The 26,340-nt window shown below is 37.2% G+C and overlaps 1 protein-coding gene across 6 annotated transcripts in view; it reads left to right on the plus strand.

Annotated features, from left to right (window-relative positions):
• LOC129749988 (protein charlatan) overlaps positions 1–26,340 on the plus strand; it is a 97,881-nt gene that overhangs the window by 41,423 nt on the left and 30,118 nt on the right. For 5 of the 6 annotated variants that reach the window (XM_055745164.1, XM_055745166.1, XM_055745168.1 and 2 more), the window contains exon 2: positions 18,442–18,950. In XM_055745164.1, coding sequence (XP_055601139.1) covers positions 18,506–18,950 — 445 coding nt within the window. In that variant the 5' untranslated portion in view covers positions 18,442–18,505. The remainder of the gene's footprint in view (positions 1–18,441; positions 18,951–26,340) is intronic. The other variant, XM_055745167.1, reaches the window with a different exon arrangement.

The raw sequence follows: 26,340 nt of genomic DNA on the forward strand, positions 1-26,340 counted from the left end.
ATAAGACGAGTTGTCGCACGTATTCCAGGATGTGAAACGTTGTGGAATTTTCTCATGATCGCATCGCGAAACTGCTTCGGCACGAATGGACGGATTGCATCAGTTGACACGTCGCAATAGATAGGCGCAGACGAGAACGGGGACTTGAGCGCTTTTAGCCTGATGGTTGTGTTAAGTGGAGGATTTTCCAGGTACAGCTTCAGCTCGGGATCAGTTTTCTGCTCGAGGGCCATACGATCGAAATCGATTGTATCGTTGGTGATTGACTCGATACGGCTCAACATATCAGCAACTTTGTTTGCTTCGCCGGGGACATGTCGAATGTCGGTTGTATATTCGCTGATGAAGCTGAGGTGGCGTTGTTGAGTTGGACTAGCACGTTCCGGGCGCTGATGGAAAGCTGTAGTGAGAGGCTTGTGATCTGTGTACACGCAGAAATCACGAGCGATGAGCATATCCTTGAAATGCTTTATCGCTTCGTAGATTGCGAATAGCTCTCGGTCATACGTGCTAGCTTTCCTTTTGCTGTCACTCAATTTCCTGGAGAAAAATCCTAATGGTTGTCGATCATCTTCGGTGATTTGATGAAGAACTGCCCCAATAGCTGTGCCAGAGGCATCCACTTCCAGGGCTAGTTTTGCTTCAGGTGCTGGATGTGCTAGAAGGACGGCATTGGCTAGGTCCTGTTTGCATTTTTCGAATGCTTGATTGGTTGTTTCACTCCACTGCAAAACGGTGTTGTCGTTCCTTATGTTTCCGCAGATCATCGATTGTAAGATCTGTTGATCGACGGCGGCGTGGGGGATGAAACGTCGGTAAAAATTGATGGTACCAAGAAATCGCTTGAGCTGTTTTGCTACGGTCGGACGTGGGAAATTCAAGACAGCATCAACCTTTTTTGGACTCGGTTTGATGCCATCTTTGGTGATCAAATGACCAAGAAATTCGACGACCGGTTGTCCAATTTGACACTTGCTTGGGTTAATAATGAGACCGTTTTCCCGGAGTCGCTGGAAGACGGTGCGCAGGTGCAGCTTGTGTTCGTCTTCAGTGGTGGATGCTATGCACAAATCATCCACATAAGGGAATACGAAGTTCAGATCTCCGAGAATGTCGTGCAAATGACGCTGGAGAGTTTGACCGGCGTTCCGTAGGTGAAACGTCATGTATTTAAATTCGAACAATCCAAAGGGCGTGGTGATTGCGGTCTTGGGAATGTCTTCAGGTGCCACAGGAATTTGGTGGTATGCTCGTTGTAAATCGATGCACGAAAAAATAGACTTACCGTGCAGAATTGTTGAGAAGTCCTGGATGTGGGGTATTGGATACCGATCTGGGACTGTGATCGCATTAAGATTACGGTAGTCACCACAAGGTCTCCATTTTCCGTTCGGCTTCTTCACTAGATGCAGTGGACTGGCCCAGCAGCTTTTCGAGGGTTGACAAATGCCTTGTTCCATGAGGAATTTGAATTCCGCTTTGGCTTCGTTCAATTTGTCGATGGGCAAACGGCGGGGACGACAAAAAACGGGCTGACCAGTCGTGATGATTTGATGCATTGTTTGCGCTTTCGTAGGACGGTGGTTCATGTTCAGAACTGTAATGTCCTGAAACTCCTTCAGTAGTTGTGCGAATGGTGCGTTCACATCGAATGTGGTGATGGATGGTTCGGAGACTGCATTGATGTTGTTGATTTCCAGTTTCGTTGTGTTGTCGACGAGCTTGTTTCTCCGGAGATCCACTAGCAAGTCGTAGTGCTTCAGGAAATCTGCTCCGATGATGGGTGATTTGACTTCAGCTATCGTGAAGGTTCAGATAAACGAACGACGTAGACCAATGTCGATCGTCAATCGTTTGGTGCCGTAAGTAGCGATCGGGCTTCCATTGGCTGCGAACAATTGATGAGAATTCGTTCGGTTCAACATTTCTTTTGGTGTTGGTGGGATCACAGAAATATCGGCTTCTGTGTCGATTAGGAAGCTTTGCAACGTTTGTTGATCGTGGACGTGAATACGGTGGATGTTTATTGTTTGGTTCAGCTTGATGCTGGAGATTTGATTTTGGTTCGAGCGGCGCTCGGCGAGGAACGTGTGACCTAAAAACTGCACGTGTGTTTCTTCTTCCGGGTTTGCCGTCGTAGAAGATGCACTGAATTTTCAGATTGTCCTTTTTCCACTTCTCGCACTTTCTGGCTTGTGCCCCGTGCCGGTAATGAAACCAGCAAATCCATCCACGATTACGTTTTTGCTGCGCATGTTGCTGTGTATCAGGCGACAAATTCTTTGCTCGTTCACAATTCTGGAATCTTCTCGATGTTGCCTGATCTAGACGACGCGTAAGCGCCTCGATTTGCTGCTCCAGGATGGAGATGGACGTGCCTTCCGAATAATCGGGAAAATCCTTTTTTGAGGGGATCCATAATTTCGGCACTGTTCGGAAAACTCGAGAAGTTTTTTACTCCCGATACACTTAAAATTCGCGGCGCGACGAAGAAAAGCGTGGAACTTTCGGGAAAAATCGAGCACTTTCCCACTGCACTAGCGTTTTTTGTTCTTGCACTCGCGACGGAGGCTTCAAGAATTCGAACACTCGCGATAACGATAGAACTTTCGGGAAAGTCGGTTCACACGCGGTCACTTTACTGAACGTGCGGGGTCATCAATTTATGGGGGTTTCCGCCCGAAGAGGGATTCGGTTTCACGGGATAGAAAAGATACGTGTTCACTATATAATGGTCACTTTATTACTAACTTCTATTTACAAATGATCAGATATTTATAGCTATAGATATGTGTGTGTGTGTGTGTGTGTGTGTGTGTGTGTGTGTGTGTGTGTGTGTGTGTGTGTGTGTGTGTGTGTGTGTGTGTGTGTGTGTGTGTGTGTGTGTGTGTGTGTGTGTGTGTGTGTGTGTGTGTGTGTGTGTGTGTGTGTGTGTGTGTGTGTGTGTGTGTGTGTGTGTGTGTGTGTGTGTGTGTGTGTGTGTGTGTGTGTGTGTGTGTGTGTGTGTGTGTGTGTGTGTGTGTGTGTGTGTGTGTGTGTGTGTGTGTGTGTGTGTGTGTGTGTGTGTGAGCGAATGTGAGAACGCTATTGGTTGTTTGCCGGTGCTATCGTTTGTTGTTGCTATTGTTGGTTTGCCGGCTATTGTCTGCTGGCATCAATTGCGTGGCTGTTGTTGTTGTTATTACTGCATGCGTGTGTTTGGTTCTAGAAGGATCTCGACTGGACTGACTGATGGAATGTTCAGGAACTAGTTTGTAGTGTTAGTGGTGCTTGGCTGATGATGATGATGAATGACGGTGAATGATGATGGAATGGTGATGAAATGATGATGTGAGGGTAAGATGGTTTACGTCGCCACATATGGATACAGTGATTCATCTTCGAAAAAAAAAACAAATCCAACGTATGAAACTTTTTAGTAAATAAATCTGAAGTTTTTGAGTTTTATACAATTTAATGTCATTGATCCTGTTCCGACACAGTCACATCGCAGCGATTCGGCATCGACACAAAATGAAATACATAAAATTTGACGAAGAAATGAAATTTACTTATTACGAATGTTAAGTGAAATAGAAGAAATACGAGTTAAGTGTAAGAGAAGAAATACGATGTAATTATCATACACAAACATAAATTCCACATTACACTACTTCACACAACACACATTATAAAACGAAAATGAATTACCAACACTGCACACTCACAATATAGAATAAGTAGTGAGAAAACCTTGACGAAAAAGTGATACGTGAAGTGAAACGCTATAATTTAAGTGACATGTCAAATATTTATTTGCAACAATAAAATCACTTTTCAAACCTACTCGCGCGCAACGGACGTGTTTTTTACCACCCGAAAGTTCGTTCGTTCTTGGTTTTGTTCTGCTCCGCCATCGCTGGTCGATTGATGACCGAAATTGTTTGCTGCTCACCCGAAATTCGATAGCCGTTTGGGACCCAATTCGTGGGACACTAACAACGGAATCCTGCGTCCGTACAGATCCATTTATAAAAAATATAAAAGGACATTGAAAACATGCAGAGGAAGTCTTTTATAAGGTTTCAGCGGAAATCTATTCAGAAATTTCGAAGTACAAAATAAAACTAAAATAGGTATACAATTCTACGGGGAGATCATCCATCTTGAAAAGAGGTCGTTCACATATGTTTGCAAGCTAAATATTCTACAATTGTATGATTGATTTTAGATATTCAACTATAAATATTACAGATTCAACTATACATTTCTGGTTGACCTCTAACCTTTAACTATAAATATGATAAATTCAACTGTAGTGGTATAATTGATTCAACTGTAAATATGATAGATTCAACTAAAAATGTATGATTGGTTCTAGGTATTGAACTATAAATATAGTAAATTCCTGGAATTGTGAAAGGTACACCTACTCTGGCTGCCCGCGAAATCAACGTGGATCTCGACGTTACTTCACGTAATCCTGGCCAGATCCCACAGGAAACTAGCTTTGGTATATTGGTATATCGAATGATAGATTGTTGTCATGATATTAAGTAACTTTTCCCCCCACAAGGTCAATCTTCGAGGGGTGCAGAAGCACGGACTTCTAAGGACGTCTTCCGGGATCGATTAGTTAAGACGCACAATTTGCTGGGCAACCATGCATCAATATGAAAAACAAATAACAGCGGAGGAACGAGGACATGGATATCGGGATTTCCGGTCAGCTTTTGTAGCATCGTGGCGGCTAAAACGAACTAGATGCAAAATGCTGAAATAATAAATTAAAAGAAAGTAAACGTTGCAATTATTATGAAAAAGAAAAATATCTTGAGATATGGTAACTTCCAATATAAACAGAATTTTAAATTACAATATTTAAAGTAGACCTCATTGAATCAATCATAGAAATATAATTGAATCCATCATATTAATGATTAAACCAGTTGAATGTACCATATTTACAATTAAATCAATCATATTATTATAATTGGATCTATCATATTTACAATCAAATCAATCATATTATTATAGTTGAATCTACTACAATTATTGTTGAATGTATGACATCAATCGTACATTATAATTGAATCTATTATATTTATAGTTCAATGCACAAAACCAATCATACAACCATAGTTGAATGTAATATATATACTGTTGAATGCACGGAATCAATCAGATTGTCTATTACATGTATTGTTGAAATTTTGATAATTATAGTTGATCGAGAATCACTCAGATATATGATTGAATATAAGTGGATTATTGTTGGAGATACTATACTTTTTTTCTCCGTGTAGCGTTCATGTGAAGAGTGTTTTTGAGTGTTTCATAACATTTCGATGAAAATAACCAAGTTATTCCATTTAAGAAAACCAATACTGAACTATTGTCCAAACACTTGTAAACGTTATTCTGATAAAAAAAAAACAAATTTTTTGAAAGGCTCGTCAATACACAAGCTGCCGTTTTTTTTTGCAGTTAAAACCAACGACAAAACACTGGATCCAATGTTTCCAACATTCGAAGCTCGATGTTTCAAGTTCCCCATCATTGGCAATAATAATTTAAAAGGCCCTCTAATTTATGCAAAACCTCACCCACAACCCACCGACCCGTCCAATCGAATGCCTAATAGTACATGTGTTACCCAAAAGATCATTCGACGAGCTCTTCTTCGTCGCCCCGTATCGACCAGAACCTCTACGAGGAGGAGACACAATCGTCAGAAACCAGCTCGCGATATTTTATTTTATTTTTTTGTTTTGAATTTTTCTGTCGAGGTCAACCCAACCAACTCGATCGGCAACCGACTGATCGACCAGTCAGCCACCACCCCAAATCAACAAGGAGGAGGAAGCACACTAGAGACGATGGTTGTGCTGCATAAAAACAAGGAAAAAAAAGCAAATTAATAAATTTCCAAGAAAACCACCGAAAAGTTGAACCAGCTTGGGTTGGATGGGTTTTTTTTCGGTGGAGACCTTCTCTCAACACAAAGTTTCGTTCGGACAAAGATCGCTTCCCCCTTTGCGTGAGATTTCTCGATCGTTTCAGACTTTTCGGGAGGGGTGTTATTTTTTTCCTTTCGCATGTTTTCATGTCATACGTTTGTGTGCGGGTAGCCTCGAGGTAGCCAGATGCCACCTTCTCGAGTCACCTTACGCCGAGTCTTCTCTATTTTAGGGACGCGCACAGGTACCTTCCTACCTGGCTGGTTGGAGGACGATCATCATCGCCTTCGTCATTGAAGCAAACGATCAGCAGGTTTGGTGGGATGTTGTTGTGGTGGTAGTTTGTCTCTTTTTTATTCCTGAGTTTCTTTATTCCTACTTCGAATTCGAAAGTTTCTCGCATCGCTCATCCTGTTGGTGGATTTTTTGCCACCCATCCGTGGTTGGCAAAAATATGTCGACCTAATTCTTTCCACGGGTCCAAAATTTTACGATCGTGCTTCAGCTTCTTCTTTCATGTTTCCTGGAAGTGAGAAAAAATTTGAACGAGAGATTTCAAAAGAGTTTTCCTAAGCGACTGGACGAGCTGAAATCCAATTAGAATAACCTTCTGAAAAAAAAATACTTCAGTAGTGTGCTAGTCATTTGAATTTAAGTTTTGTGAAAATATTTAAAATCGTAAATAAGACAGGGCTGAAATATTTTTGTGAAAAATTATATTCCAGTTAATCGTAGGCCAGTGATCGAATTTTTGATCGAAGACTGCTCATTAGCTTCAGCACGGAAGGTTCGAGTAGGCGTTGACTTGAAAAGACGTCAAAAATTTTCGCACCTTGAAAAAAATGTTTCCTGTTTAAGTGAAAAAAGTGTTATCGAAATCAAATTCAAGTGATAATGAATGCGAAGGTCTTGAAAAATGCTTTCGCGAATTGAGAAATTACCAAGAAAATTCATATGACTACTGAAAAATGTGGGACAAGGAAAGCAAACGGGTTTAAGAAAATTGGTTTGCAACAGGTTCCGGTATCAAATTAGCCCAAGGTTTTGCCCTGTCAATCCTAGCTCACGAATCCGGACTCGAGGAAGTGGTTTGCGGTCGAAGACAATGTAATTTATTGGTGATATCCAACCACGATGGAAGTAATAGAATCAGATTTCCCAACATCAAAAATCCCCAAAAAAAAAATCTCCGCTTGAAGGGCAAGTTTGGCGTATTTACAAGCTGTGACTTCTTCAAAAACTTGAGTTGTCTATTAAAAACTCAGGTTTGGGGGGTGGGAGTTCTCAAATTTGGGCATTTTTGATTTTCAGTGTTGCAAGCTTTTACATAACGAGATGATTTGTTTCATTAAAGAGTGGGGCTCCCATACAAAATGGACATAAAATATCACAAAATTCGAACAAATTTCGTGTGATGTTCTAGGAGTAAATTTCGGCAATGAACGCAATTATAAATTGATTTTCGCGCCTTGGTTTTCGCCCAACGATGGAGCGCACCAATGGCAATACGTATGTATGAAGCTATCGGGGGTGGCAAACAGTTTTTCCTTTCTGTTGTGTTTGACCGGGCGACCCCCAAATCGTGCTACAAAACCACCTAGCACGCTCAATGAAACATTCGCGGCGGCGGCGACAACGACGGCCACATTTCGCCGTCGTCGTCGTGACGTGACGACGAGATCTGGATTTCCTTCACCACCCCTTTATTTTATTTTTTTTTTGCTGCCAGACAGCTTAACTTTACAACGATGTGGTGCAGCTGTTTCCACCCATGCGTCCCACAACATTCAATCGCGGAAAGACCAGGCGGATTCGCCCAGTAGAGTGTTTCAATTTCGAGATCTTCTTGATCGAACTTTCAGCGGGGTTATGACATGGGAAAAAAACTGGAGCACCCTAATCAAATCAAGCTCTCCCGGACGATGCCGGCAAACTAAGCTAAACACCATGGCTTGGTGGCCGTCATCAGTGAGCCAATAAATCTAATCCTCGTTCCTTCCTCCCCGGAAAGATGAAGGTGGGAGGCCGCGAGCGTTCCATCAGCAGCCCTAGCAAATTTGTCGATGGTGGCCCGCCACACATCGCTGCCAAACCAGAGAATCGAGAACTTTTAATCAAGTCTCGACTCCCTGACTTTGGACGACGACCGACAACAACGTCTGGCTGACTGGTTCAGTAGCTCCACATAAAGCATGTTCCAACCTCTGTTTTTTGTTTGTCTCGTGACGCGTTTGATTTTTTTCTTTCTGTCATTGGCGTTGACGACGTTACTTGCCCGGCAAATGGTTTTATCTCGTTTCTCGCGATGGAAAAAGGAACTAGCAATCCTTATTTTGTTCTGAAAATTTAAACGACTAAGTTCTTGGAAATAATAAAACAAATTATCACCAAATCACCAAATAATAGAAATTCTGGCACTTTGGGAGGGTTTACGTCCTTTTGAGCCTCACTTGGACATTGTTCGTGGCATACCATTCCATAATATTTTCCCAACATGGGAAAATGCAAAATTCCGCCAAAAATTTTATCATCATATCGGCAGCTTTCGTTCAAAAAAAGAAACTCCACCACACAAGCAAGATAATCACCAAGCATCAACAAACAAAAATAAAAACACTGACCGCCCACACATGCTTTCGAAAACAAAAAAAAATTCATTCATGCCTACTTAGATTAAAAAAAACAACCCAACATCATTTCAACCCACCCGGCAAACGAAGCTGATAATCATCATCATCGCCATCATCGCCATCATTGAAACCGTCATCAATGTTAGCTGACTAACACACCACACGAGGACGGAAAACAAAATCAACATTTCTAGAACCAGCCCTAGGTATTTGGCTCCCACAAGCTTTGTGCGATAAACGAACCGACCCAACAGACCGACCGAATGGACGACGACGTCCCATAAATTTATTAAAAAAAAGATGTTTCCTAGAAGACTTCCACGAAGAAAACGAAGAAGAAGAGCACCACCAAGTGTTGGTTGAAGAGGTCGTCGCCGCAAGTCGCAAACAAAGTGGGGTAAAACGCCCACTTGCACCTGAATTGCCACCCACCCACCACCCAAATCAACGACGCGACGCGAAACGAAGCGGCGTCATTCGAACGAAGAGACGTAAACAACAACAACGACAAAAACCAAATCGGATAAACATGCTCGATGCTCTCGAGTCTTGAGTCGTTCTCTCAATCGAGTAAGGTATGATAAAACCGGATGAACGCTGGCTCTAAGCTTAAAAATTGGGGAAGCTCCCTACCCCACCGGGGGGTTTTTTTTTGCTTAGCTGTCTGTCTGCCGGCGGACGCACTTGAGTCGGGTGTTTTTGCGCTCTTGAACCCGGTTAATGGTTATCAGTACCTCAGTCAAGGTATCATCAACAGTTGTCTGTCGTTGCTGCACGAGCAAACAATATTTTAACGGTCGCCATGAAAGAATTAGTTTGGAATTTTTGGTAAAGAATCTCCTCTCGCAAAGACATCATTTCCTTTATACCTACCTACTTTTTTTGTTATGTTTAGTAGACTGAGTCGATGTATAGTCAAATCTGAATTTCTCAAACCCCTGGGGTCTATAAAAAGCATCGTATCAGTTCACAACTCATCCATGATTTTTTTCAGAAATTTTAATTTTTTTTATATATATTTACGACACTTTACCATCCTTGTGGCATTCGTGTCTGGCAGAATTTTTAATAATTTTTATCGTTTACATGGGTAAATTTGAACTTTCAGTTTTGTATGGGAAAATTGAATAATTTGTACTGAAAAATCAACATTATTTTTGTTTCTTCTGTGGAACCGAGCCTGCTAACGGTTTTGTTGCCAATTTATGAATTTTCTAAAGGAAACTTTCCGCTGAACAACTTTGTCGAAGACCATAACTTTATCACTAACCAAATTTTATCACTTTTTGAATATTTTCATTCAAATTCATCAAACATAAGACTCTCAAAATCCAATTTATTTGCTTTTCATCAGCTCTGCAAGTTATGTAGAAAACAATAAAGCAGGCGTGTTATTGTTACTGTTATTAGCTATCAAAATAATTATCAAAACTTTTCCATAACATTTTAGTCACTTCATTACGGGACACAAGAGGTTTTTTTTCTTTCTGTTTACAAAAATCGTATTCTGAACCCAATTCCGTAAAACCTATCTGATAATGGTAACTTTCTATCTTCACCAATGCCTCAGTCTGTTGCTTCACTTAACAACTTAACCCATTATTGTAAAGTGAATTTCAGAAGGAAGGACGCACATGTTGATATCCTTTTCCAGCACTATTGAAAATAAAAACCTGTAAAAATTTACTTTCAAAAGAATTATTTTATTTTGGCATTCTTGTTCCTGATTATGCCTTTCATGCGTGGTTATTTAACCATAGAAAATAGCTATAATATGGAGGTTACATTATTGTTTCGTGTTCAGACACTTGAAAAGCCTATTCCCTAACGGGCTGAAACGTGAAAAACTAGATGAAAACGTTAAAAAATGCATTTTAAAAAATTTTGCCAAAAGCTGAAAACCAGCCACTGTGGAGGCATAATGAGAACCCCCCATGAGGCAGTATGAGCACCATTAATCAGGGCAAGATGTGCGTTTTTGCCGGGGAATCTAGCAGCGAATTCAATTCGATGAAGTCAGGTGAGTCGTAGATTCATCAAACAAAGCAATAACAAAATAATCTAGGTCTGTTTGTAGAATACAAACAATTCACGCACGCTCATACATTAAGTGCTTTGTTCGGAGGATGATGCTACTAGCCGTATAATGTAACAATAAAAAAATCGATCATGAATTGTGAATGGAAAAAAATCACCTCGAACAGAAATCTAACTCTAGTCTTTTGATTACCTCTCCGACACCTTACCAATAGGCTAAATCGTCGGATGAAAACTAGTCAAGGTGTGGCGCTATAAATCAATTTTAATTCGCTGCTAGATTCTACGGCAGAAAATGCTCATTATGCCTCGATAATATGGTGCTCTATATGCCCCTAGTCAACAAATTTAAGTAAAAACGTGTTTTAAAATTGATAAAAGTGAAAAATCAAAAATTTTTTGATGGTAAAAATTGAGAAACAATGTGTACATCATGTTGCAGTGCGTACATTATAGATCAAGGTTATTTTAAGATCATAAGAGCTTATTTCGTGGTGCTCAAAAATTATAATATTTTCGTAACTTGAGAACAAAGCTAGTTTTTTTAAATATCTCTGTAAAGATGATAAGGAGATTCCTTTTTTTGTGAAAAATTAATACTATAGGAAGTACTAAACAAATCCTCATGAAAATTTATTTAAGAAAATACGCACTTTCGTAGAAAAGCGTAGTTCTCATTATGCCTCGGGTGCTCGTTACGCCCTCATCTCCCCTATTGTTGATATTAGTGAATTTGTAATAAAAAAAATGATAAAAATGCATTTTGTAGAGAAAATTTTGTTTCATCGGCAGTTTTAAACTGGATGGTAACATTTCTAAAAATCTGATTTTCTATGGGTCTTAAATTTCAATTCAAAACAAAGATTTCAAGTGTTTTTTTTAACAAATTTGTTTAAATTTGAAGAAGTTATGTAAGGGTGTAAAATTTCATTATGCTCAAAATACGAAATTTACCATGTTACCAACAAAAAAATTCGTTAAGAATTGAATAGAAACAGTGCCACCTACTGTGCTTTTCAAAAGTGATCAGCCAACTTTCCAAGTGCCTAGTTTTCGAAAAGGCGTAATCGTATATGAACTCATAAATAGTTAAACCAATGCACAATGGGGAAAAAAGTGTATAAACCGCGAAGAAATTCAATATCTTCCGCCCTACATTAACCAAAGCTACAAAAATATATTTTCCTTTAGTGAAAATACCCGGAAAATCGATTGGACATAGTTTCAGACGCCACACAAGCTTATGAACAGAGATATAGTGCCTTTTTAACCCCTAATTCCCGAATATTTTGAAAACATTCCCGAAAAACACTGATTTGGACTAAAACATTTTGAACAAAACTTGACCTATCTTGTGTGATTTTTTCCGAGGAATCAAATGAAGGCTGTTTGAGCCACCGCACGCATCGGAAAATGGAGCTATGACCGTTTTACCCTCAATTCCTCTACAATTTTTCAATTAATTGAGAAAAAGCATCCTCGGACTTGAAAATTTTGAATCAAATGAGACCAACCTTGTGTGATTTTTTGCTCAAGAGTCGAATGAAGGCTGTTTCAGCCACCGTAAAATGGAGTTATGGCCGTTTTACCCTTAATTTCCCAACATTTTTTAATATAGTAAAAAAAGTATGCTCGGACTTGAAAATTTTGAACCAAATGAGACTAATCTTAGGTATGTATTTTTTTTCCCCAACAACTTTCAATACATTTAGAAAAAAAAGCATGTTCGGACTTGAAAATTTTGAATCAAATTAGACCATCTTGTAGAAAAGTTTGTTGTCATCCATCAGTGCTCTCAAACAATTAAAAGTTTAACCGAATACAGTTTTTTACTCTTGATTACTTTAAAAAAAATCTTATAGTTATAAATCTTATACTAAAGCTTGCCAGTACGCCCATATTTATACGGGTTTGTCCGGATATTTAAAACAAAATTTAGTAAAGTCCGATCCGGCCCGGTTGCCAGGATTTTATTGAAAAAAGCCAAATCAAACAGAAAAAACAAATAGTGTTGTAAGTTTTTTTTTATTTATGAGTCCAAAAAGAATTTTTTTAGAAAAGTTTTATAAATATAATCATGAAATGTTTTTTAAGCCTTAAATACAATTTAAAATCTCCTGATGAGTTTTAATGAAAAAAATGGTTTTTTAAGTTTTTTTTCTTGATTTTTGTTGAGTTTTTTGAGGATGTTTGATCGACAGTTTTGAATTGAAATGCCCAGCTTCCTTCAGATTTTTAGATAAAATAGTCCGGATTTGTCCGGCCCAGATACGTGTTGAAAAAATTGTGGTAACCTTACCATAACACCAGTATACCATTTTTATTTATTTCATAATATCTTTCATGATAAGTTAATTGACTTCGTTTATGAATTCCATACTCGAAATATGATTTGGAGTTTTCAAAAAATCTGATGTGCCCAATTGAAGGGTATTGAAAAAGGCAAAGTCAACGCAAAAAAAATTATTCCTTTACAAACTCATCCATTTTTAGAGGAATGCTTGATTTCCATTCACCAAACGTGCTCCACTGCCGCTCATAGCAAGTCCGTCCCATTTGCGTTTTCATCATTTTTTAGTTCATCTCTGGAATCACTTTTATTTTATTTGTAGTTTCAAGAGAAAACTTTATTCTCAGTACTATGTTCTGATGAACATTGAAAAAAACCTCAAGTAATTTTGTCCCATCGAACAAATAATCTTTCAGTAGCCGTTGCAGTGACAGATTCTGTTGATTACTTTGATTAAAAAACGCATACAAGTGCCGGCAGTCCCGGGCAATTGAGTTAGGTATGTTTTGTAAGATTAAACTAATCTGAAATCATATTATTAAATTATATTATTATAATTTACTTAGTAAAATGTTTACCTTTTTATGATTTCTTTTAATGAAATATTCAGTATTGTCCAAAAAGTGAAATATCCACCATCGATTGTTCCAAATTGAATATCTAAATAACATTTAGAATCTCAAATTAAAGATATTTAAGCATACTCCGTCGATCGGGACCATTTTTCCTTCGGCAGAAAACAACACAAATTGAGAACCATAGCAACATATTTTACTACACGGAGAAAGGTTGAAGCACTGACCATACTGACTGGACACTCGATTTCGTTTTCTGGATATTTTTTTTTTCAACAGTACGCAATGTCGATTCCAGAGTGCGCATCGATCGATTTGAAGAAATGCTATCCCAGTTTAGTTAGGAAACGCCACCCAACTTTAAAAAAAACAGGCAATTGCTCCGATGAAATCGGGCTAAACAGGTACATTTTTCCTACAGGGCATTTTTTGTCACATTTTTCAGGTTCGCCACCTGCCGTCGGTATTGCGAACCTACAAAATCTCACAAAATAAATTAGACAAAAAATGGTTCTAAGTTCATTCTAAGTTTCATGTCAGTGTGATCAGTGGGAGAAGTAGGCTGAAATTTCTATGTGGAAAATAAATCATAAATAAAATTTTCTGCATGGTCAGAGAAATGCAAGTTCAAGTACGAACTTCTGTAGTTAAGACGCGACTAAACTGAAAAAAATATGGAAAATAATAAAAAATTGTTTGGTGAATCTTCAAATAAGGACAATAAGAAACAGTAGTAATTGTTACGTATGATTCCTCAATATGTTGCTATTCAAGTGTCAGTCGAAATTAGGAAAAAGTTAGGAAATGATACTGAAGAATCAGAAAAAATGGGAAAGTTGGAATAACAAAATATCACTTCTAAAAGTGTAGATAAAATTTGAAGACTCTAAGGAATGTTTCAGGATAATATGAAATTTCGTGACGGAATTCAGTCTACTACCCTATTCTGTTTAAACTAAGTAAATTCGCGTCACATTCACAACTTTAAAGAGGCATAACTTTTTTCGTTGTTGTTCAATCGAGAAGCTATGCACATCAAATTGTGCGTAATTGTTTTATTTTATAACTTATTTGAAAACACCGATATCTTTTTCCACAATGAGAACAGGAAATCAAAGTGGTATGATGGATCTAAGTAGTCAATGCTACAAGAAGGACGTGATTGAGAGAGGCTCCAAAAATTCCAAGAGTTTTTAGTAAACATCGTGTGGGTGTAGAGAAAAAATAATACCCAATTCCCCAAACGAGCGAGCTGCAGAAATTTTCGATCAAATGTTTTCCCAAACTGCTCTGTGGACCTAGGATACCAAGCGAAGGGAATGGACTGCTGAACCTACGATATTTTCAACAAGGAAATGATAGAAGAATTTGGTGTGATCGAGTCTTAATTATTCTTACCGGTTTGGTTCCCGATTCCTGACTAGGATGGTTTCCCTCCAGGAATGCTCTTCATTAGAAAATCTGATACTATCAGCCTGAAAGCACAAAGCTAAGTTTTTTTTTAAATTATTTTTAGTCTTTGAGTAAGGTTAGAATTTGATTAATCACAGTCCCCAAATTGTGATACAATTTTAGCTACTAATGGAAAACTTTCACTTCATTTTCGTCGGGTTTATCGATTTGAGTTAATCGTTAAGTTATGATTCTGATTATCGACCGTTATATTTATTATATGCAGTTACATACATATATTGTTAATCTACATAACTTTTTTCTGGCACGAAATTGACTTTTAATAAACTACAGAATTTATCGGCGTTAAAGTGCATTTCGGAAGTTAAAAATTGGCAGAAAGTTGCAGTTTTGATTAGAATTCCAATTTTTGTAGGATCATAAATCCTGGATTCCAAAATTTTGAAATTTGGTTAAACCTTAAATGGATAATTAACTTTTTTGATAACACAATAGTAATATTTTCATAAACTAAAATAAGTTTTAACAAAATTTAAAGCTGACTAATCTGATACATACTTTTTTATGTTTAGATTAAATTTTGTATGTTGATGGTTAAAGAAAAGAAAGACGGTCACCATTGTTTTATTAAAAGATATTTTTTACACTGATATCATTTTTTTCTTCCATTTGATTCATCAATAAGGGAAGTTAATAGTTTAAAAACATTATGCGTTTTCAAACTTTTGAGTGTCGTTAGGGAAGAACTCGAGTGTAGTACAATGTATAGGATTTGGTTTTTCACGTCATTACACTAGTCAAAAGTGTATCCTGCTCATGTCCTTTTCTCCCAAACCTCCAACTTTAAATTATTTTGCTAGGATGCAGAGGTAACCTCGGTCCTAAAGCACAAAATTGATCTTTCATCCCTTTCTACCTTTTCCAATCTATCCATTGACTACTAGGACGTGGCCGACGCCGTTATTGATGTTTAAAGAGAGAGCATCTGTTTTGTGCTTTGAGGATGTGCTGCTAATCCCAAGCACCATTCTTTTGACCTTTGAGCAAAACTGATGGCCTCGGTCAATCACGGAGTAGCAACCATTGGCGATGTGGAATTCGTTCTACTGAGCCACGCCTGCGACAATGGAGTTCGAAATGCATTAAAAGTAATGTTGAAGCAAAAATGGAATCACCTAATGGTAAATAAATTCAAGATGAAGTATTTCGGGCTCCATAGTTCAAAGGTGGATGTGAGTAGTCAATCAAGCTAAGCAAGCTAAGCTAAGCTAATGAGAACAGGAAATCAAAGTGGTATGTACTGAAGTCAACAATGGTCAATTCTAGCGTGAATTCACGCCACAAAAGTAATCTATCACAATACAAACCACTTGAAATTTTTTCATGACCAAATTATATTCTTTTTGAAGGAAATTCAATTTGCGACCATTTGCTATTATATTTTTTTTTTTTCAAATAAATTGGTTGACTTCTAGAGTGATAACAGTTCAGAAAAGTCCGGAAAAGCAATCCGGAAAAGCAAACAGGATTCAGGAACGTTTCCCGGGCCACAACTCTACACGAAATCGACGACGAGGAGGTGGATGATGCCGACTGCACGATTGCGATGGAAAAATTTGAGCAGAAGGTTCTAGTACGGCAAGCTACTTGTTCCTTTTCTTCAAAAAAGGTGCTCAAGTTTACAAAGATGAAAGCTTGAATAATAGATTGCTGCCCCTCTATAAAAAGCATCAGTATCTTCCTGTCTTCTGACCGTATTTGGCATCTGATCATTAACCCAAGCCTGTAGGACTGCAGTGGCTTTCAGACAATAGTTAACATCCAATTCGTCGAGAAAAACATCAATCCACCGAATTGTCCAGATATCCGACCGATTGAACGATGTTGGGGGGGGGGGGGATCTTTAGAAAGGAGGGGACAGTTTTTCCAAAGCATGGAAGAATTCGAGAAAAATTGGAAGGCAGCATCAAAGAAATGCACAAAAGCTACTGTGCAGAATCTGATGGGAGGCATTTCATCAAAAGTGCGATAATTCTTTAGAACATAATTTTTTTACTTAAATTTGTTAACCATGATATTGTTCCTAATCAAAATGATCATCAATAAACCGAATAGGAAAAATTAAAATAATAAACTTTTTTCATTTTTCTTCACAGAAAGATTTTGCTAAAGAGTTTTAGATACAGTCCTTAACAACGAATCACCAACTTCTGTTTTGTATTATTCGTAATAATCACTGTTAAAGTTAAGTAGTAGTTCAATTGCCGAACTCTGTGATGATAGACGCTCAACTATTCGCGCAATATGCTAATATGCTATTTTTGAAATTTTGTACAAGACCTGTCAAAATCCCTTTTTTTAATTTCTTATTTATTTAATTAATCGATTGATATAAAACAACTTGCCAAGTATTTGAATAGTTACAAATCAGAATAAACTGCCACTCGGCTTCGGCCTTTCAAAAATATTGCACCCAGGATAACAACCGAGCCATATAATCAACAGGTTGAACTCCCGCTTCTACTTGCAACAAGAGGGTAAAAAAACAGAAACAATCCACCCGCAGCGTCCAAACGCGGAGATCAACCTGGTGATGGCGAAAAAGATTCCACCCCAGAAGAAGGGAAGTACTTCATTCTGGCCCGGCTGTCTGCTCCCTCCCGTCTCCGGATGATAGGTTAGTGGGTTCTATTCATCCCGCCCGTAACTCGCTGCACTCGCCCACATGTTCGATCCACCCTGGAAGCGTGGGTGGTTCACTGCTTCTCCTAAACAACTTTCCTTTTTTTGCCTTCGGATCAGTTTTCCTACAATATGGGTACCCACCCATTTTGTGGGCTGTTGAGGCAAGAAGTAGTCGGTTGGCCACCACACCGATCCGTTGCTGGCGGCCGTTTTTCGGGGAGGCTTCATATTTCGTCACTAACGTGGGTGGATTTTCCGTTTGTTGCTGCTGCTGACTGTAACCCCGAATGATACCACGATGATACTGATGCTGATGACAGCAGTCTAAAAGCCCACCCCAGCAGCCAGGGGGCGAACTCCGAACTAATGATGACAGCTATGACGCTGCTGACTAGCTAGCTAGCTGGAGTGCCAATGACGCTCTTGAGTGGGTGGCATTTCCGCAAACCGATTCCGTGATCCTTGAATCTTTGTGGGCCTGTGTGTTGTGTTACAACGAGCGACACCACGTGCGGATTCTGTGAATGGGCTTAGCGTGGGGCCGTTTTGTTCGTTCATAGTACATAGAAAAGAATTCGGTTATACATATTTGAGTTTGGGGTAAATGGGATGAGGGTTTGTTTGAGGTCTTCCGAGAAAGCAACAAACTCACCGAAACGAAGGGGGGTCGAAGCTATCAGCTGTTATAATTTGAGGCGCCCTTGCCCTTGTCGGTGGGACACAAGTTATGAATGAAACTGAAATTTCGCAGCTTCCCGGAATCTGCCGACAAGCGATAGTAAAACGCTGTCAATTTCATTTGAATTTTCTTATATATTTTACCATATTAAATGATAAACTTAAATTTTTTTTCTTCTCCCTCCCAATTTCAGATAACTCCCGTCAGTCGCGAGTAGAATCGCGGTTGGCATCGCGGCACGGCGCGGTCCCCTACGGATGACCGCTCTAATCCCGACGTCTCAGCCGACGACGGTTGAGACGTACGAGGACATGTTCAAAGAAATCACCCGAAAGCTGTACGGGGAAGAATCGGGTCTGTACCCACACAACACACAAGTGGCCCAGGTGGCTCAGCTGGCGTCCGGGACACCGGCCGCGCCGGAAGGCGGCGAACGGTCTTTCACGACGTTGGTCTCGGATCGGAGCCTGACGCAGATCGACTATGAAACGACCACCATCAATACGGCCGGCGGAGATCAACAGCAAGGGACCGGACAGCAACAACAGCAGCCGGGTACCTTCAAGACCGAGGACCATCTGACGACGGCCTTCGGGCTGGCGGCGCTGATGCAGAACGGATTTCCGCCCCCAGGGGCCATCCTGAATCCGGTTAACTTTCCGACGACCAAAGCCGGCACCGGCACAAGTGAGTTTGAACTAGGTACCCGACGTGCGAGCGTTGAAGTATCGGATTAGTGCTGAAGCAATACCTATCGATTCTTTCTGAGTGCTTATTACTGTAAAATCAGAAACAAAACATTTAGAGAACTGTTGGTTCCTTCCTGGATTTTTTCTATTCTGGGCAGAGTTCAGCAGGACGACTGGTGTGTCGATCAAATTCCCCATACTCGTGTGAATTTAAAATAATTTCTTTTTTTTTCACAATCAAAACCATCTCGATATGTTTTGTGAACCAATTTTCATTGGCATAGAGCAAATTTGAGACTCATGGCGTGATAGCAAAATTTGCTCTAATTTTGCATAGAAAACTAATATTTCACGAAAAAAAATAATTTTTTTATTTCAGCTTGTGCAGTAGGGGCTAAACTAAATATTTTCAATTTTCAACACAGTTTTCCGCCAGTAAACTTCCCTCTAACTAACCGCTTAAAATTATATTTAGAAGCAGTTTTACATAAAGAACAAAATTTGTTAAACTTAAACGCCGTTATACAGACTAAGTGTGATATAGAGATTACACAAAATAACAAAAAATGTTATATCTGAAATAAGTGCGTTGTCTACACAAATCTACTCGCATAACAGTCCCATACAGAACTTTTTGCTCACCAAGCTACCTTCTAAGACTTAAATTTGATTATGTCTGAACTTCTAAATGCAGTTTTAAAAAATAGAAACATACGTGTGGGAAAATATCGTGAATTCCTAATTGTAAGTTGAATTTTATTATAATTTTTAGTTGTTTCTGATAGTTTTTCTAACAGGAAGACAGTCTTTATTTTATCCTGCCTTTAAAAATTAGTGTGCATAAAGCGGGGCACAGACTACACAACATTTGTACAAATGCGATGAAATTCGATAAATCGTCGTGGAATCATCGAATTTGTACAGGCTATTTGTGTAGTCTATGGCCCGCTTAACTCGACATCAAGTGAGTTTAGGCTTTTTTTTAAGGGAGTTTAACTTCCAGGGTCATTCTTCCGTATATGTTTATAGAGTTTAGGCTTACCAGACGTCCTACTTTGGTATGACATGTCCTACTTTTTCGACCCGTGTCCTACCGTCCTACTTTGGCCCCAAAATGTCCTACTTTTATACGGTTAGGACCATTATCTTGTTTATCGAATTTTTTACTTTGCGTTTTTTGTTATTTCGATCCTTTTTCACGAAATCCTTTTTGACGCTTTTCCATTTCAATGCAAAACTATAATATTTCACCCAAAATAAGGTATTTTCCTTTTACCGTGTCATAAAAACCCTTGTTTTGTTTATGTTTTTGCACGATTGCTTTTCGGGGGTAATTCAATGCTTTGAAGTAAAAAAAAGAAAGTTTGAAAAACGATAGATAAATAGGATCAATAATTGTTGAGAACTGTGGTTTTGAATCCTTTGTCGTCAGGTAATTTAAAAATACGTTTTCAATTTCAACGCTCAATGGTGTTTTAATTTTCAAGGTAAGATTCTCCTAAAACGAACCTCTCACAGTGAAAACTCAGGTGTCCTTTGTATAACTTATGCAAAAAAAAAATTGCTGAAATGCTTGACATTTCATGTTAAGTCTACATAAGAAACCAACCAAGTTAAATTTTTATACACCCGCTTTCACATTCCAACATTTTTATCAAATACAGCCACGTTTGAAGGCAGTACTTCATTTTGCATAGTTTTTTTTATAACTGAGCAATATGCTTATCCACCAAAAAGTCTTCGAATAGCCCAACCAAGGGTCTACGTTGGCATCAATTTACAAAGGCCTTGTTAAACGTCGAAACTCTGGCAGAATTTCACGATGCAAACACAAGAAAATCGAATGGTAGGCATTTAACGTGGATTTTGCGCAGGTGGATATCTTCCAGTAGCTCGTTTCCTGCAAGGCGGAAAATTCAGGAATATCAGAAATACTGCACTATTTCACGATCCGATAACTGTAATGGAAACTTACATGGGCAGACTTTTAGGAACAACAGATTCGATCCAGAAAACCGTCAATTTACGGCGAGACGTTTACTATCTCAGGGACAGCAACTTTTTGGAAGCGGATTTTTCCTGTAGTAGGCTCTTGCTAATTTTAATTAGTGATTTAAATCAAAGTTTCTCAGTGAATAAAATACCTGAAATTAAGTAAATATGGAATAGTTTTCTTTTTCATTTTGTCACGTTTTTAAGCATCGAAGGATCATATCCTCGGGAATACAGAATTGATTTTTTTTCTTGCTCTTTGTGGATATTCCGCAAGTTGTGATTGAAGGGAATACCGAATGCTTGTCCACGTAGAAGGGGGTAGGGGTTTGGTTTGGATAATGTTCACGTGGACATACTTCATAAATATTACTTAAATTTAATTCAATGAAGATATTTTGATTGGAAAGTTGGCATTTCAATCAAATAACCCAAACAATGTCCGCTCAAGTTTGCTCAAAATAATTTTTGTTCGTTTCGTTAAACTGACGTAAATTTTCTTCCCTTTTTTTATGAAATCATCTAATTTTTCACGATTTTGCTTAAATTTTGACGCTCAACGTTTTCAAAAGCTATGAATTTAAATTTATTCTATTTGTTTGATCTTTAGATTTCTCTAAACCAAGAGAAGAAGAACACTCATAGTTCGTCTATAAAAAGTGTTTGGTGAATTTCGGTAATATTTTCATTCAGTAAAAGAATTGTTCATTTGTTACTGAAATTAACCATCTTAATTTAAAAAAACTTTAAAAAATTGTATTTAAACTATAAAATAAGACTGAAACTATCTGTTATTCCAGTTTTCTACAAAAGCTTGTTTTGAAAACTCTGAAACCAGCTATAGAAACCGTCTATACGTCTGCGAATCTATATTCAAATATCTCAGGAAGGGTTTTTTTTAGTAAGGGAGAGGTTTGGATCAGGTGCCATTTTTGGAAAATGGAGCGATCTTTGGTTGACCTAGTTTAAGGTTGCCAGAATTTTTTCCATTCCCATCCGGGCCTGGCAATTCCGGGCATTTTTTCAAAAAAACCTGGCAAAATCCGGGCATGGATTTAAATTTTTCAAATCCAAAAACCGGGCAAAAACCGGGCAAAATTCAGGTGTTATTATATATGAAAGCAAAGAAAAAATGCAAAAAACTGAAATTTATATTTTATTAATGTAATGGCAAACTTCCAGAAACTTTTTGGAACACTTAAATATTTAAAGGTTTATAAAAGTAAATCAGCGAAATTATTTGAAACAACCGTTGAAAATTTCCATACCGTTAATCGATTTTGCTGAAACTTACTCAAACACTTTGATTTTTTTTGGTTTCTTTGTGAAAATTGTGAAAAAATCCGGGCAATATCCGGACTTTTTTCACGATATCCGGGCAACCGGGCCGGACCGGACTTTCTCGAAATTTTGCATCAAATATCCGGGCAAACCCGGATAAAACCGGGCAATCTGGCAAGCTTAACCTAGTTACACCTCCTATGCTCGTAGACATTTACGTGAGGAAACTCCTAATAATATCTGCGATTTCTAGAACAAATCCTATTTGAATTAAAAAAAACCAATTGAAATAAAAAAAATCCGATTTAAATAAAAAAAAAATTTAATTTTTTTGAAAAAAAATATTGATTTATATCCACCCTGTTTTTAAGTAGGTAAAGAATTTATTTCATATCATATTTATGTCCCCAAATATGATCTAAAAATATATTGGTCACTTAAAAAACAGATGAAAAAGCAACCTTTATGAGTTTCTTAATAATAACATTTATCATTATTAAGTTTGTAACTAGAAGCACAACTTTTTAAACCCTTAGAACAGACTTGAGCTTCACCAACAATTCATTCTTGACCTAGCCACAAAAACTTGCCGCCCTTGCATAGGAATTTTGGGTGCGCAAATAAATAAGACTTTTTATTCATTTACATAAAAGGGATTAAATATCACATTTTGGTGACTGATTTATTCTTGTAATAAACGAAAAATATATTTTGTTGAAAATGTTTTTTTTTTCTTGTATCCCGTTTGTTGAAAATTCATGCTTTCATAATGATGCCACTTTGCTTTATGAGGAAAATTGAAAAAAAATACATTCCCACATTTAAGTATGCCTTCATTTTTCTCTCAACGTGATTTTAATCGAACTTTCATATTTTCGAAAAAAAAATTAAATTCAACCATAGTGATGCTTAATTTTGCTCTCGAGGAGAAATACAGCAAAGGATGCTATCATTTTGCTGTTAGTACTTCGTGGTGGTCTCGGCTTGCTGTCAAATTGAAATTGGTTATGCCCTCATGATGCCTACACAGCATGAGCAAAAAAAGTGTTGCGATATTACATCAAAAACGTGCACATAACTTGAGTCGCAAATAGTACCTAATATTACATTCTTTTGATGTATCAGCTACTCCACAAATGTAACTTAGTAGACAAAGCAGGACACAATTATGTACTAAACGCTATCATTTAAGATTTTCCTTAAACTTTGGGATACATTTATTGATGCAGAGTTCAGATTAGGGGTTTTTATCAAGTCGAAAAGGGTTGACGAAATCCAATAAAAAACAAACAATGCCATGAACTTTAAAGCTATTTTTAATTTATTATATCCTGATGTTTTAAGTTCATATTTGTTAATATTACTTATCCTATGCAAAGTCCCAAACCTAACTTTATTAAACCTTTATCAGAATTTTCTGTTCAGCATTCTCCCTTATCTTGAAGGAGATCCTCCACGCTTGAGCTGTCCGAATATGGGGCCAAGGCCGTGCGAACGGGGGGGGTTTTAGGGGTTTAACCCCCCCCCCCCCCCCCCGAAGGGGGTTTTTTCCAAAGTATAATTTTTCAATTCAAGAAATGAATTCACCATAGTAACGGGAAATTATTTCATCCCAAAACGTGTTTATAAATAAGTGTTAACAAACATGTCGTAAAATTTTCTCGCCTCCGGCGGTTTTTTATTTCTATATCACTTTAGGCTTAAGACATTTGATTCTGCAAAAGTACATAACATTTACGAATTGAAACTTGTTTTTAACTTTCAATTTCGATTTACAATTTAAAATAAAACCCTATCTTGTCTTTGAAATTGTTTTTTTTTTTTCAAAGAAATGTATCTGAACAAGTTTATCCATTACGTTATTACAAATCATTTTAATAATTATAAAACGCTTTTATATAATAATAACTTTAATGCTGGTATGAAATATTCTTCAAGAGACAAAAAATTTCAATATCAACTTAAATTTGTCTTTTTTTTCTAAATGCTCAACTCGACATTTAAAGGATTTTGGTAAATTACACAAGGCCACCAAATTCACATTTAAATCAGGTGCATAGAATTTAAGAGCTAATTATGGTGTCTTGCAACTTTTGAAAATATGTATAAATTATTTAAGAAAATTTCGCACTTTTCTGATAAAACTTTGAAACATTTCAAACAAATTCAAAACAAAGGTTTTCTCCCCAAGATCATTTTAACTTCTGCGAAAGAAAACTTATTAAAGTTTTTCATTTGTTCGCTTTTCTCAGTTATGTAAAATAATAGATTTTTAACGAACTTTTAAAGATATATTAACTAAATTGCATTTGAGATATTTTTAAAGCAAAAATCAAATCGTTTTGCAGATTTCAAGAAGTTCGTTTATTTGAATCATCAATTGAATTCTATAAAAAATTAGGCAGATTGAAAGAATTGAAATTAATAAGCAATAAAAATTAGCAAGTAGAATTTGATAAGAATTATTTTCATCACATGTCCTGTTTGTTCCTAATGGAACAAATTATCATATTCATAATCTTGAAATGTTCTTAATAAAAAAACATGATTTTTACCTACAAGGCCGATCAATTGAGTTAACATTTTATTTTTATTTACAAAAAAAGTTAACCAAGTAATAATGTATTTTTTCGAAATACATTTACCGGTTTTATAGCAAACTTTTAAGAAAATTTTAACAATTTTTAATAAATTTATATTTGTTTTTCAAGTTCAAATTTTTGTGTTTCGATAACATAATTTTCTTGGAAGCCTAAAAATCTAAATTTTCGATAAGAATAAATTTTGTTCTAGCTTTTGTCCATGAAAAGTTCGAAAAATGATTCGAAGTAGCAACTTCAAAGCTTAATTTAAATACAATATGTTGACTCAATTACCTTTTGATTTTCTTAGTTTTCCTAAAGCTTGAATTATGACAAACCTTCCAACTCCAGATCGCATAAGCGTTATCACAAAAAAGTTAAAGTGGTTTCAAAAATGTTTTCATAGTCAGAAAATCTAAAGAGAATGGATTCAAATGGAATGATATATAGATTCAGATAATTTTTATGATTTTAGAAAATTCAACCCTCCAAGACGTCTGCCAGTTGATTTTAAAATTTGAAGATTAGGAGATATTTTTAAAAGCAGTATTCTTTGTTTTAATTATGTATTTTCTGTAACTGTTTACAATAATTTTGAAATTTCATATAGATTGTGATGAGTATGTTTTTTTAACTAGTTCAATTATTATTATTGAAAGTTAAAATTAAAGAATTAGCACCACTATAATTGTAAAACACTTAAAATATATTTTTTTTAATGTCACCGATCAAATATTTTAACATTTGGTGAGAATGAACTGGAAAAAGCTCTACTTTCAGCCTATGCAAAAATTAGCAATACTGTAGCTTTTCCTTTAAGTCCTTCTACCAAACACACCGTGCCTTTTTTTGGTATTGTTGGTATTTCTAGCTCAATTTCAATTTCGAAAACCCCCCCCATGGATGAGTCCTTCGCACGGGCCTGTATGGGGCAATACGCTGAATCATTATGAATTTTCGGATTCAGACTTCATGACTTCATGGAACGAACACTGAACAGTTAACACTAATCTTCCCAAGTTTTGTTCCCAAATCGATTGGTTTAAGCCACTCCGTTTTTTGCAAACCGGAACACATCATTTCTTGTAGCTATAAATTAAATTTCACAGGAAAGATTAATAAAATAAAATATCCACCTTATCATCCGGGTGTTTCAAATAATAAAATCTTCTATCGCTGAAGCAAATGGGCCAAATTCTCTAAAACTGAAAAATAATAAAATGAAACTCAAGCAATAGTTTCGCTCAGATATTTAATTGATTTTGGTAGTACTTACAAGCCAAACAAATACTGCTGAGCTCCGTAACCCGTTTCAAAATTTTTGAAATGAATAAAACTTTAGACGTCAATCCAGAAAAATATTGACTATTTGATGCGATATCGCATAGAAGATTGTAATATTACATCACACGACGTATTCGCATTTTGTACATCGTTTGGATGTACTATTTTAACAGAAATCCCTAAAACTACATCATCTCCAGAAATTACATCATCCATCGTTACATTTTTTTTGCTGTGTAGATTCTGATCCGCTAAAATGCTGAG

This window comes from Uranotaenia lowii, chromosome 2 (genome assembly GCF_029784155.1).
Source record: "Uranotaenia lowii strain MFRU-FL chromosome 2, ASM2978415v1, whole genome shotgun sequence".
Taxonomy (NCBI): Eukaryota; Metazoa; Arthropoda; class Insecta; order Diptera; family Culicidae; genus Uranotaenia; species Uranotaenia lowii.